At 45.8% G+C, this 13,158-nt stretch overlaps 1 protein-coding gene across 4 annotated transcripts in view; it reads right to left on the bottom strand.

Moving 5' to 3' along the window:
* The window catches only part of PHYH (phytanoyl-CoA 2-hydroxylase), a 23,806-nt gene that overhangs the window by 9,299 nt on the left and 1,349 nt on the right, over positions 1-13,158 (bottom strand). Inside the window, exons 2-6 of one of the 4 annotated variants that reach the window (XM_023223252.2) lie at positions 12,587-12,645; positions 9,608-9,718; positions 8,535-8,703; positions 5,937-6,024; positions 2,919-3,100 (exon numbers count right to left, since the gene is read on the bottom strand). In XM_023223252.2, coding sequence (XP_023079020.1) covers positions 2,919-3,100; positions 5,937-6,024; positions 8,535-8,703; positions 9,608-9,718; positions 12,587-12,645 — 609 coding nt within the window. The remainder of the gene's footprint in view (positions 1-2,918; positions 3,101-5,936; positions 6,025-8,534; positions 8,704-9,607; positions 9,719-12,586; positions 12,646-13,158) is intronic. The other 3 variants (XM_023223253.1, XM_023223254.3, XM_023223255.1) reach the window with 3 other exon arrangements.

Below are 13,158 nucleotides of genomic sequence, written 5' to 3'. Positions count from 1 at the left end.
CCTGCCTCAGCCTCCCGAGTAGCTGGGACTACAGGCGCCCGCCACCTTGCCCGGCTAGTTTTTTGTATTTTTTAGTAGAGACGGGGTTTCACCGTGTTAGCCAGGATGGTCTCAATCTCCTGACCTCGTGATCTGCCCATCTCGGCCTCCCAAAGTGCTGGGATTACAGGCGTGAGCCACGGCGCCCGGCCTCTTTTTTTCTTTTTTTGAGACAGAGTTCCGCTTTGTTGCCCAGGCTGGAGTGCAGTGGCATGATCTCGCCTCACTGCAACCTCCACCTCCCGGGTTCAAGCTATTCTCCTGCCTCAGCCTCCCAAGTAGCTGGGATGACAGGTGCGCCAGGCTAATTTTGTATTTTTAGTAGAGACAAGGTTTCACCATGTTGGTCACGCTGGTCTCGAACTCCCGACCTCAGGTGATCCACCCGCCTTGGCCTCCCAAAGTGCTGGGATTACAGGCATGAGCCACTGTGCCCGGCCCAGGATCTTTTCTTTTTCTTTTGTTACAGGAACTTGCTCGGTCACCGAGGCTGCAGTGCAGTGGCACCAGCATAGCTCATTGCAGCCTTGAACTCCTGGGCTCAAGTGATCCTCCTGCCTCAGCCTCCCAATTAGCTGGGACTACACACATGCACCACCATGCCCAGCTGATTATTATTATTATTACTAGAGATGAGACCTCACTATGTTGCCCAGGCTGGTCGTGAACTTCTGGGTTCAAGCGATCCTCCCACCTTGGCTCCCACAGGATCTTCTCACCTTAGACCTAACGTGTTAATAGTCATCTCTCTGGTTTCTTCACTTCTAGACTCCTATACCTGCAGTGCGTCCTGCACCAGACCATGACATTATTGTCCTTGAAGAGCCGATTTGATCCCATCACTCATGAGCTCAAGCATTTAACAGTTCCAAGCATCAACAAACGAATGGATGAACAAACCGTGGTTCATGGTGCAGCCATGCAGTGGAATACTACTCAGCAATGGAAGGGAAAGAACTACTGTTGGCCGGGTGTGGTGGCTCACACTTGTGATCCCAGCACTTTGGGAGGCCGAGGAGGGCGGATCACAAGGTCAGGAGATGGAGACCATTCTGGCCAACATGGTGAAGCCTCATCTCTAATAAAAATATAAAAATTAGCTGGGCATGGTGGCTTGTGCCTGTGGTCCCAGCTACTCAGGAGGCTGAGGCAGGAGAATTGCTTGAACCAGGGAGTTGGATGTTGCGGTGAGCCGAGATCGCACCACTGCATTCCAGCCTGGCGACAGAGTGAGACTCCATCTCAAAAACAAAAAAAAGAACTAGTGTCACACACAACAGCATCAACGAACCTCAAAATCACCATGCTGAGTGAAAGAAGCCAGACTGGAACAAAAAAATCTATGCTGTGTAATTACATGTCTATGACATTAGAAAATGCAAACTAATCTGTAGTAACAGAAAGCAGCTCAGTGGTTGCCTAGAGCAGGGAGAAGGATGGAGTATCTTGATTGTGGTGATTTCACAGGTATGCGTGTGTGGAAAATGATCAAATTATACATGCAAAATATGTACAATTTACATGACAATTATACCTCAATAAAACTGTTTTTCTTTTTTTTTTTTAATTAAAAGCTGTTCAACTGGATGTGGTGGCTCACACCTGTAATCCCAGCACTTTGGGAGGCCGAGGTGGGTGGATCACGAGGTCAAGAGATTAAGACCATCCTGGCCAACATGGTGAAACTCCGTCTCTACTCAAAATACAAAAATTAGCCGGGTGTGGTGGCTCATGCCTGTAGTCCCAGCTACTCGGGAGGTTGAAGCAGGAGAATCACTTGAACCCAGGAGGCAGAGGTTGCAGTGGGCCAAGATCGCGCCACTGCACTCCAGCCTGGCGACAGCCTGAGACTCCTTCTAAAAAAAAAAAAAAAGCTAAAAAGAAAAAAGGTCTTCAATCTTCCTAAAAAGTTTGAACTAAAAAGTTCCCATTCTCCCCCAAATAAACTGCAGACTTGTTAGTACAACAGTCTTTTCTAATCTAGTCCTAATGTACCTTTTTGGGCTCACCTCCTCTGCCAGTCCCCAAAATACACCCTCAGCCCCCAACCCATCTAGACTGCAAGCTCCCTGGGTGCTTCTCATTTTTTGGTCAGGTTCAGGCTTGCCCTTGACCTTTTGTCTTCCCCTATAGACTCTTCCCTATGGGACATTGTACCCTGTCCTGCAAGACTCAGGTCAAACACCAGCCTCCCCAGATCCTTTGCTGGTCTCTGCAGTTGAAAGGCGACAATCTCCTTCCTTACTCTAAGAGCCATCAGTTAGTGAGTAAGACTGGCTTGGTGCCTACCACACACATCTGGGGTTGAAGGGTTTATGTCTTACCTCTGCAGCTAGGCTTTACAATCTCGGATCCTGTGCAGTAGCTACCCAAGCGCCCCACCTTGGCTGGCTTTCAAACACGTGTTGAGGCCAGTTACAGTGGCTCATGACTTTAATCCCAGCACTTTGGGAGGCCGAGGTGAATGATCACCTGAGGTCAGGAGTTCGAGACCAGCCTGGCTAACGTGGCAAAACCCCATCTCTACTAAAAATACAAAAATTAGCTGGGTGTGGTGGTGCACACCTGTCGTCCCAGCTACTGGGGAGACTGAGGCAGGAGGATGGCTTGAACCTGGGAGGTGGAGGTTGCAGTGAGTTGAGCAAGACACTGTCTCAAAAAAAAAGAAGCCGGGGGGGCGGGGGGGTTGAAAAAAATAGGTGTGATGAATGGTTTCTCTGACATCCTTGAACTTTCTCTGATCCTCACTGCAAATCTTAGGACAGTGTTTTGCTCAGAAAGGAAATGCCATCTCATTTGTAAGCTCTTTATAGATATCGATGTGAAACAGAAACCGCGAAGGAGATTCGGATCAAGACTCAGCCGCCGGGCAGACCTACCTCCCACTTGGGGTAATCGTGCGGCTTCAGGGAGCCCTTGTGTGTTCCTGGGAGCACAACCAGACAACCATTGTTCCGGTCGATGTGCTCCATTGCCGTCCAGGCACAAACGATGAGATTGCTGGGCCTGAAGGGGAAATAGTGCAGGTCCTGGTGCAGGGGATGACGGGACGTCTTCTTGCCTGAAAAGAAAATCTATTAAAGGATGCTCAAGGCCGGGTGCAGTGGCTCACGCCTGTAACCCCAGCACTTTGGGAGACTGAGGCAAATGGATTGCTTGAGCCTGGGAGTTCAAAACCATCCCGGGAAACATAGTAAGACTCCGTTTCTACAGGAAAAAAAAACAACAACAAAAAACTAACTGGGCATGGTGGCATGCACCTGTAGTCGCAACTACTTGGGAGGCTGAGGTGGGTGTATCACCTGAGCCTGGAGGTCAAGGCTGCAGTAAGCTGTGACTGTATCGCTGCGTTATAGCCAGGGACAGCAAGTCCCTGTCTCAAAAAAAAAAAAAAAAAACAAAAAAAGAAAAACAAAAAATGCTCGTCTCAGAATTCTTATCCTTTGCCTGAAAAAACAATAACCTGTCCTCATAAGAACCAAACAGATGAAATAATGCTAGAGAAAATCAGCCCCGGAGAGATAAACACCAAATTGAAAATCAACACAGTGGCTCCACACCTTCAAGCCCTGCACTTCCTTCTTCTGGGTTGCTGGTAGCTCAGTATGTATGCACACTATTTTCCAGCAAGTGGTACAACATCATCATCTCTGTTGTGCTTTATTCGTTTGGCACTCTGGATTGGGCACGGCACCTAGCATGTAGTAAAGTGTTCAAAAACCAGTTGCATTAATTACATTGAAGAGAGTGATATGGAGTCAAGTTTGAAATCCCCTTTGAAGTAGTTGATGTCAAAAAAAGTTCTAGGCCGCATGTGGTGGCTCGCACCTGTAATCCCAGCACTTTGGGAGGCTGAGGCAGGCAGATCTCTTGAGGCCAGGAGTTTGAGACCAGCCTGGCCAACATGGTGAAACCTCATCTCTACAAAAATACGAAAATTAGCTGGGCATGGTAGTGCATGCCTGTAGTCCCAGCTACTTGGAAGGCTGAGGGCTGAGGCAGGAGAATCGCTTGAACCTGGGTGGCAGAGGTTGCAGTGAGTCAAGATCATGCCACTGCACTCCAGCCTGGGAGACAGAGCGAGACCCTGTCTCAAAAAAAAAAAAAAAAAAAGGCCGGGCATGGTTCCTTACACCTATAATCCCAGCACTTTTGGAGGCTGAGTCAGGTAGATCACCTGAGGTCAGGAGTTTAAGACCAGCCTGACCAACATGGTGAAACCCTGTCTCTACTAAAAATACAAAAAAAGTTAGCTGGGTGTGGTGGTGGGCACCTGTAATCCCAGCTCCTCAGGAGGATGAGGCAGGAGAATCGCTGCAACCCCGAAGGCGGAGGTTGCAGTGAACTGAGATTGAGGCACTACACTCCAGCCTGGGAAACAGAGCAAGTCTCCATCTAAAAAAAATAATAAAATAAAATTCTCTAAGACGTCCTCATCCCCCACGACTATAGTCATTCAGTGCCATGTCCATTCAGAGTGCCCATGACCACAATGCCATTTTCCCCTGGTTTGCTCCCTGAGCCTGGCTCCCGAACACCTGATCTCTGCAGGGATGGAGACCTGGTAATGCTAAGCCGCCTTCTATCACATAAACCCCTCCCGGTGATCAGAAGGAAGAAGAGGCAGAAAGGATAGGGACTCTCTCATGGCTGATTTCTACTGCAGGCACAGAGGAATTCCCCAGTGTGGTCCACGTGGTCTGCACTAGAATCTCTGGACTTGAACTCCTGGGCTCAAGCCATCCTCCCCACTCAGCCTTCTGAGTAGTTGGGACCGCAGGTGCACATCCACGCCCAGCTTGGGGAAGGTTATTAAAATACAGAAACCTGGGTTATATTTCTGCCATTGAGGTCTTAGATTCTACATTTTAGCAAGCACAAGACTGGGCGCGGTGGCTCACACCTGTAATCCCAGCACTCTGGGAGGCCAAGGCAGGTGGATCATCTGAAGTCAGGAGTTCGAGACCAGCCTGACCAACATGGCGAAACCCTGTCTCTACTAAAAATACAAAAATTACCCACGCTTGGTGGCACGCGCCTGTAATCCCAGCTACTTGGGAGACTGAGGCAGGAGAATCAAGAATCGTTTGAACCTGATAGATGGAGGTTGCAGTGAGCCGAGATCAGGCTATTGCCCTAGACGCGCCGCCGCTGGCAAAAAAATGACAAGACCAAAACTCAAAAAAAAAAAAAAAAAAAGACAACTATAGTTTGTAATCATAGTAACAATTTTAATTGTGTTAGTAATAATGTCTTCCTATCCACACTAACACAACTAAAAAGAGCTGATCAAGCTTAGAGATACTCAATGGCAGGAACCTTTGATATATGAAGAGTTATGTCCATTAAACTGTATTTTTGGGGGAGCCAGTCATCTGAAAATTCAGCACAGTCCTTCAGTCAATATCTGAAATCATTACCACATTTCACGTTTGTTATAGTGTAAGTTATTTTAAGACTTACTCATCCAAAGTTTGACAGTTATACACATGATTATAGTTAGACATCAGCTATTATTTTATTATTTTGTTTTGTTTTATTTTATTTATTTTTTAGAGATGGGTTCTCACTGTGTCACCCAGGCTGGAATGCATGCCATTATAGGTTCACTGCAGCCTTCAACTCATGGGCTCAAGCGATCCTCCCACCTCAGCCTTCCAATAGCAGGGACTACAAGTGCACACCACCATGCCTGGATATTTTTTAATTCTATTTTTAGAGACAGAGTCTCACTATGTTGTCGAGGCCACTCTCAAACTCCTGGCCTCAGAGATCTTCCTCCCTCAGTCTCCTAAAATGCTGGGATTACAGGCATGAGTTACTGCACCCAGCCAACCGTACACATTTTAATGAAACCCTTTATTTATTATTATTATTTTTTTTTGCTTCTCCCTTACAATTACCAGAATCTGGAGGTTTGTTTATCAACATTGTGTGCATGGCCATGATATTAGGTCCAGTGAAGCACTCCACATATTTCAGAATCTAAGAAAACAAACAAACAAAAACAAACCTTGTATTTTGAAATCAGAAGTATTAGCAACTGGTACAAAGTACAGCAGCTATCCACACAAGAACCAAGAAGTCAATAGTTTAAGAACCAAGTGGTATTTCACAACTCTGCAAACAAAGCATCAATAACCCAGCCATTGGAAATCATTCTAATCTATAACACGGAATTAAGTGGGCTTTTTCTGAGCTAGCTGGGAATGAAATCATTCTTTTTTTCTACAAGAAAGATGGGAGCTTTGACGAGATATCAATACAGATTTCTTGCCAACCCAAGCCGCAGAGGGTTACTCAGTGGGAAGGCAGCTTCCTCTTCCTCGTTGGAGCCTCTGCATACGAAGAGTCCCATACAATCTGCAGCGGTCATGAGTAGCCCAGAGGAAAGCAGAACGGTGGCTTGGAGGACATTTGACAATCAGGGACGCTTGGCACTTGACAACTCATTACTGAGATCTGGGAACCAGGAGGTGATGGGAAACAGGGAAGCAAGAGTGAATAACAAAGCAGGTCCCAGGCGTTAGATGAAACATGTTAAACCAGTAATGACAGGAGTCAGAGTGGCCGAGGGACACTGTATTATGAAGAAAAGGCTAGCATGGGAACCCATGACAGGGAGAGCTGGTTTAGTCATGGGGCCTGGGAGCTGGGCTGCTGCTGCCTTGTGCACAGAACCCAGCAACGGAGGGGGGAAAAGGAGACAGGGTTCAACACTGAGGTCCGGTGCAGTAGTTCACACCTGTAATCCCAGCACTTTGGGCGGCTGAGGCAGGTGGACCACTTGAGGTCATGAGTTCGAGACCAGCCTGGCCAACATGGTGAAACCGCACCTCTACCAAAAATACAAAAATTCGCCGGGCATGGTGGTGCGTGTCTGTAATCCCAGCTACTTGGGAAGCTGAGACAGGAGAATCACTTGAACCTGGGAGGCAGAGGTTGCAGTGAGTCAAGATCACACCACTGCACTCCAGCCTGAGCGGCAAGATATCAGGCTGTGAGTGAGACTCCATCTCAAAAAAAAAAAGCCCATGATATTCAAATTTTGATTCCACAAAAGAATGACTCCAAAAAATGAGCCACTTTCTACTGCTTCCTCACTATTTGATCTCTTGTGTATAAGGAATATTGGCAATTTGATTATGAAACCCTGGAAAGTTTATTAAAAGCCTAGGAGTCAGGCACACACTTGCTTTTTATAAAGCCTGGTAGTTTTTGGCGTTCACCGAGGCTGGGATTTTCTAAACCCCAGCCATTCAAGAGCCATCTTCACAACTTCTGACATAACTTGTACTGTTACTTAGCCAATGATTTCCCTACCCTTAGTTAGCTCACTTCTTTTTTTTATTTTTTACTTTCATTTTTATTTTTTTGAGATGGAGTCTTGCTCTGTCACCTAGGCTGGAGTGCAATGATGTGATTTCGGCTCACTGCAACCTCCACCTCCCGGGTTTAAGCGATTCTCCTGCCTCAGCCTACCGAGTAGCTGGGATTACAGGCGTCCGCCACCACACCCGGCTAATTTTTGTATTTTTAGTAGAGACGGGGTTTCACCATGTTGGTCAGGCTGGTCTCAAACTTCTGACCTTGTGATCTGCCCACCTCGGCATCCCAAAGTGCTGGGATTACAGGCGTGAGCCACTGTGCCCGGCAGTTAGCTCACTTCTTATACTCAATCTTTTTTTTTTTTTTTCGTCTTTTTTTCCCGTTTAGACAGTAGTCTCGCTATGTTGCCCAGACAGGTCTTGAACTCCTGACCTCAAGTGATTCTCCTGCTTCAGCCTCCCAAAGTGTCACTACAACTGGCCTTTTTATTTAATCTTGTCCTAATTAACAACATTCTTGAAACCATGAGTTTGGTAAACTGTTGAGTTTTTTCCAATACATTTAAAAATAAATATCTAACTATTAAAATAATTTATACCTCCTAAAATCATGGCATAGACCATCAGATACTGGTCCCACTCTTTAGAAATGTAGGAAATTGGCCAGGCTCAGTGGCTCATGCCTGTAATCCCAGCACTTTGGGAGGCCAAGGTGGATGGATCACAAGGTCAGAAGTTTGAGACCAGCGTGAGCAACATGGTGAAATCCCGTCTCTACTAAAAATACAAAAATTAGCCGGGTGTGGTGGCAGGCACCTGTAAACTTAGCTACTTGGGAGGCTGAGGCGGGAGAATCACTGGAACCTGGGAGGCAGAGGTTGCAGTGAGCCGAGATTGCACAACTGCACTCCGACATGGGCAACACAGCGAGACTCTGTCTCCAGGAAAGAAAAGAAAATAAAACCCACTGATTTTACTCAATTCAACTCCTTTCCATATCCAGCTCTAAGAGCAGTGATTCCTGGGCTCAAGCAATCCACCTGCCTCGGCCTCCCAGAGTGCTCGGATTACAGGAGTGAGCCACTGTGCCCGGCCAAATCAGTGAGTTTTACAGGCGGGCATACACACTGGCAATTAAGCAGAAGCAAAGCAAGGGTGGTCTCTGACCTCGGGAAGAGTGCAGTATCTGAAGAGCTCCTTATCTTCCTGGAAATCCTGGACCTTCGTGGTCATCTTCTCACTTGGAGCATATTCCGATTTCGAAATGGTCACATCTCTCATTACTATTAATCCTAATGGTTTCACCTCCTTTCTGCAGATTTTTTCAAACTCATTCCTAGAAAATTTAATTTGCAAATGATGTCGTTACCACTGGCTCCAAGCACCTGCCCTGCCCTCTTCTGTGGAAAGGGTTGCAGACTTGAGGGGTGGTTTCTCTGCACTAAGTCGGCCTCCAGGTTGAGGTCTGGATGGGAATGCCTCCCATTCCAATGAAAAGCAGGAGAAACTGTCAGCCAAGAATCCACTACCAGAATTAAATCATTCCCTAGTTTAGCATACCGGTAGGGAAGACTTTTTATGATTTGGTTACATTGTAATAATAATAGCAAACACTTGTGTAACACTTACCATGTGCCCAGCTCTATTCAAAGTGCTTTCCATATATTTCACCTTTAGTCGTAACAACACTAGGACATAAGTACTATTATTATCCCCATTTTATAGATGAGGAAACAGAGGCATGGGATGTGAAGTAAATTGCCCCAGGACACATAATATTAAGTGGTGGAGCTGAGACTGAAGCCCAGGCGTGGTGGCTCCCGACCATAATCCCAGCAACTGAGGAGGGTGAGGCCAGGAGTTCAAGACCAGCCTGGGCAACATAGTGAGACTCCCTGTCTCTAAAACAAAGAAATAAAAAATTAGCCGGGTATGGTGGTGCACACCTGTGGTCCCAGCTACTCAGGAGGCTGAGGCAGGAGGATCACTTGAGCCCAGGAACTTGAGGCTGCAGTAAGCTATGATTGCACCACTGCACTCTAGCCTACACAACAGAGTGAGGCCCTTTCTAAATAACAACAAAACAAGTCAGTCTGGCACCAGAGCCCGTGCTTCTAAACACTTCCCAACAAACCAACTCATTAAAAAACATCTGTAAAGGCAGGAGTGAATCCACCTTGTATTCTCATTAGATGCACACAATACATACTTTTGTAAAATAACAAATAGTGTTACTGTACCGAAAGCGTTGAATATCGGCATCAGGTACAAGATTTTTGATTACAAGAAATCCATTTTCTTCATAAAATTTTCTCTGTTCCAGGGTTAGAACATTATTATCCAGAGTATACCTAAAGGAGAAAAAGAATCCTAAAATAAGTTAAATTTTTTAATTACCAGCTAGGCACAATGGCTCACACCAGTATTCCTAGCACTTTGGGAGGCTGAGGCAAGTGGATCACTTGAGGTCAGGAGTTTGAGACCAGCCCAGGCAACATGATGAAAACCCGTCTCTACCCAAAAAATACTGGTTGTGCCACTCCACTCCAGCTTGGGTGACAGAGTGAGACCCTGTCTCAAAAAAAAAATTAAATGACTTCCTAAAAATATGTATCAAGAGCCTGAGGCTAGGCGTGGGGGCTCACGCCTGTAATCCCAACACTTTGGGAGGCCGAGGTGGATGGAACGCCTAAGGTCAGGAGTTTGAGACCAGCCTGACCAACATGGTGAAAACCGATCTCTACTAAAAATACAAAGTTTAGCCAGGCATGGTGGTGGGCATCTGTAATCCCAGCTACTCGGGAGGCTGAGGCAGGAAAATTGCTTGAACCTGGGAGGCGGAGGTTGCAGTGAGCTGTGATCATGCCACTGTCCTCCAGCCTGGGCGACAGAGCAAGACTCCGTCTCAGAAACAACAACAACAACAACAACAAAAACAAGAACCTAAGAAACGGTTCATGCTCTTCAATCCAGCATTTCTAAGACCAAGGAAATAATCTGAAAACTTAAGCTTTATGTTCAAAATGTTAACTATGGTCACCAAAAAAAGTACTTGAGTGAGCCGGGCACAGTGGCTCATGCCTGCAATCCCAGCTCTTTGGGAGGTGGATCACCTGAGGTTGGGAGTTCGAGACCAGCATAACATGATGAAACTCCATCTCTACTAAAAATACAAAAAGTAGCGTGCCTGTAATCCCAGCTACTCAGAAGGTCGAGGCAGGAGAATTGCTAGAACCCAGAAGGTGGAGATTGCAGTGAGCTGAGATCGCACCAGTGCACTCCAGCCTGGGTGACAGAGCAAGACTCCATCTCAGAAAAAAAAAAAAAGTGCATTAGTGGAAGAAAAATTAACTACTGACACTATGTTCACTCAGTGGAATATGACTCAGACATTAAAAATTGAGGCCATATAATAGTATGGACGGCGGGCACGGTGGCTCATGCCTGTAATCCTAGCACTTTGGGAGGCTGAGGCAGGCGGATCACGAGGTCAGGAGATCGAGACCATCCTGGCTAACACAGTGAAACCTGTCTCCACCAAAAATACAAAAAATTAGCCGGGTGTGGTGGCGGGCGCCTGTAGTCCAGCTACTGTGGAAGCTGAGGAAGGAGAATGGCATTAACCCAGGAGGTGGAGCTTGCAGTGAACCGAGATCGCACCCCTGCACTCCAGCCTGGGCTACAGAGCCAGACTCTGTCTTAAAATAAAATAAAATAAAATAAAATAAAATAAAATAAAATAAAATATGAACTACGCTTATTATCATAAAATATTATTACAATTATGTAAAACCAAGACACTATATGAAAAAAAAAAGCCTGCAAAGAAATATGCCAAAGCAATTTTTAACAGTGATTGCCTTTAGTAAAGGAATTAGGGATGATTTTTTAAAATTCCTTCTATTAGGCCGGGCACGGTGGCTCACGCCTGTAATCCCAGTACTTTGGGAGGCCAAGGCCGGCGGATCACAAGATCAGGAGATTGAGACCACAGTGAAACCCCTTCTCTACTAAAAATACAAAAAATTAGCCGGGCATGGTGGTGGGCGCCTGTAGTCCCAGCTACTCAGGAGGCTGAGGCAGGAGAATGGTGGGAACTCAGGAGGTGGAGCTTGCAGTGAGCCGAGATCGCACCACTGCACTCCAGCCTGGGCGACAGAGTGAGACTCTGTCTCAAACAAAAAAAAAAAAAATTCCTTCTATTTCTCTGATGTTTCTGTAATGAATACATTTGATTTTTCAGATGAAAAACAAATTCAATAAATTTTATATTTTTAACTGTCCAGTTGATGCACTCCAAGAAGTAAAGTAACAAAATCCAACTAAATGTACAGCATACCCATGAACTGAAATCACCCAACCTATTCCTTAAGATTGGAATTGTGGTTGTATGAGAATATTTAGGAAGGTCAAGATCTTCCCCTTTAAAGGTGATTTAAGATAAACCAAAGATGCTAGTTAATATGTCCATATAACCAAATTACAAGCTTAGCTTTTTTTTTTTTTTTTTTTTTGCGATGGAGTCTGGCTCTGTCACCCAGGCTGGAGTGCAGTGGTGTGATATCAGTTCATTGCAACCTTGACCCCCCAGGTTCAAGCAATTCTCCCGCTTCAGCCTCCTGAGTAGCTGGGATTATAGGTGCACACCACCATGCCCAGCTAATTTTTGTGTTTTTGTAGAGGTGGGGGTTTCATGATGTTGTCCAGGCTGGTCTTGAACTCCTGACCTCAAGTGATCCACCCGCGTTGGCCTCCCAAAGTGCTGGGATTACAGGCATGAGCCACCGTGCCCGGCCACAAGTTAATTTAAATATGATGTGTAATAACTGAATTTCTAAAAGTCAGATTATAAGGCTGGTGTGATGGCTCAGGCCTGTAATCTCAGCACTTTGGGAGGCCAAGGCAGGAGGATTGCTTTAGCCCAGGAGTTCAAGACCAACCTGGGCAACATAGGAAGGGCCCATCTTTATTAGAAATAAATAAATGTCAGATTATGTGTTTTCCGGTATTTTTCCTTCTTTCTGAATCTTGAAATACATACAGAAAATTAGTCGGTCTTCAAAATTTTCCACAATTGTACTAATTAGAATAAATCCTGGAAACAGGATTTGTATAATAAAATTCTAATCAGGTAACATGTGGTATATTATATCATCATTACCATTCATGAAACTTTTATATACATAATAGATTTCAAAATTAAAACTTAAACTACTTACTGGAATTGTTGAGGATGGAAACTGGCAGAGGAAATAGTCCCTGTAGTGGGATGAGCTACCTAGGACATGAATTAAGGCAAATAAAGTAAAATACAGAAGGCCAGGTGCGGTGGCTCATGCCTGTAATTCCAGCACTTTGGGAGGCTGAGGCAGGCGGATCACTTGAGCTCAGGAGTTGGAGACCAGCCTGGCCAACATGGTGAAACCCCATCTCTACTGAAAACACAAATTAGGCCGGGAGCGGTGGCTCACGTTTGTAATCCTAGCACTTTGGGAGGACGAGGTGGGTGGATCACCTGAGGTCAGGAGTTTGAGACCAGCCTGACCAATATGCTGAAACCCCATCTCTACTAAAAATACAAAAATTAGCCAGGGATGGTGGCGTTCATCTGTAATCCCAGCTACTCGGGAGGCTGAGGCAGGAGAATCGCTTGAACCTGGGAGGCGGAGATTGCCGTGAGGGGAGACCGCACCACTGCACTCCAGCCTGGACAACAGAGAGACTCCATTCCAGGAAAAAAAAAATACTACTACTACTACTACTACTACTACTACTACTACTACTACTACTA

This window comes from Piliocolobus tephrosceles, chromosome 9 (genome assembly GCF_002776525.5).
Source record: "Piliocolobus tephrosceles isolate RC106 chromosome 9, ASM277652v3, whole genome shotgun sequence".
In the NCBI taxonomy this organism is placed as follows: Eukaryota; Metazoa; Chordata; class Mammalia; order Primates; family Cercopithecidae; genus Piliocolobus; species Piliocolobus tephrosceles.
Note: the sequence above shows the minus strand (reverse complement) of the source record. Positions and strands in the feature narration are given on the sequence as shown.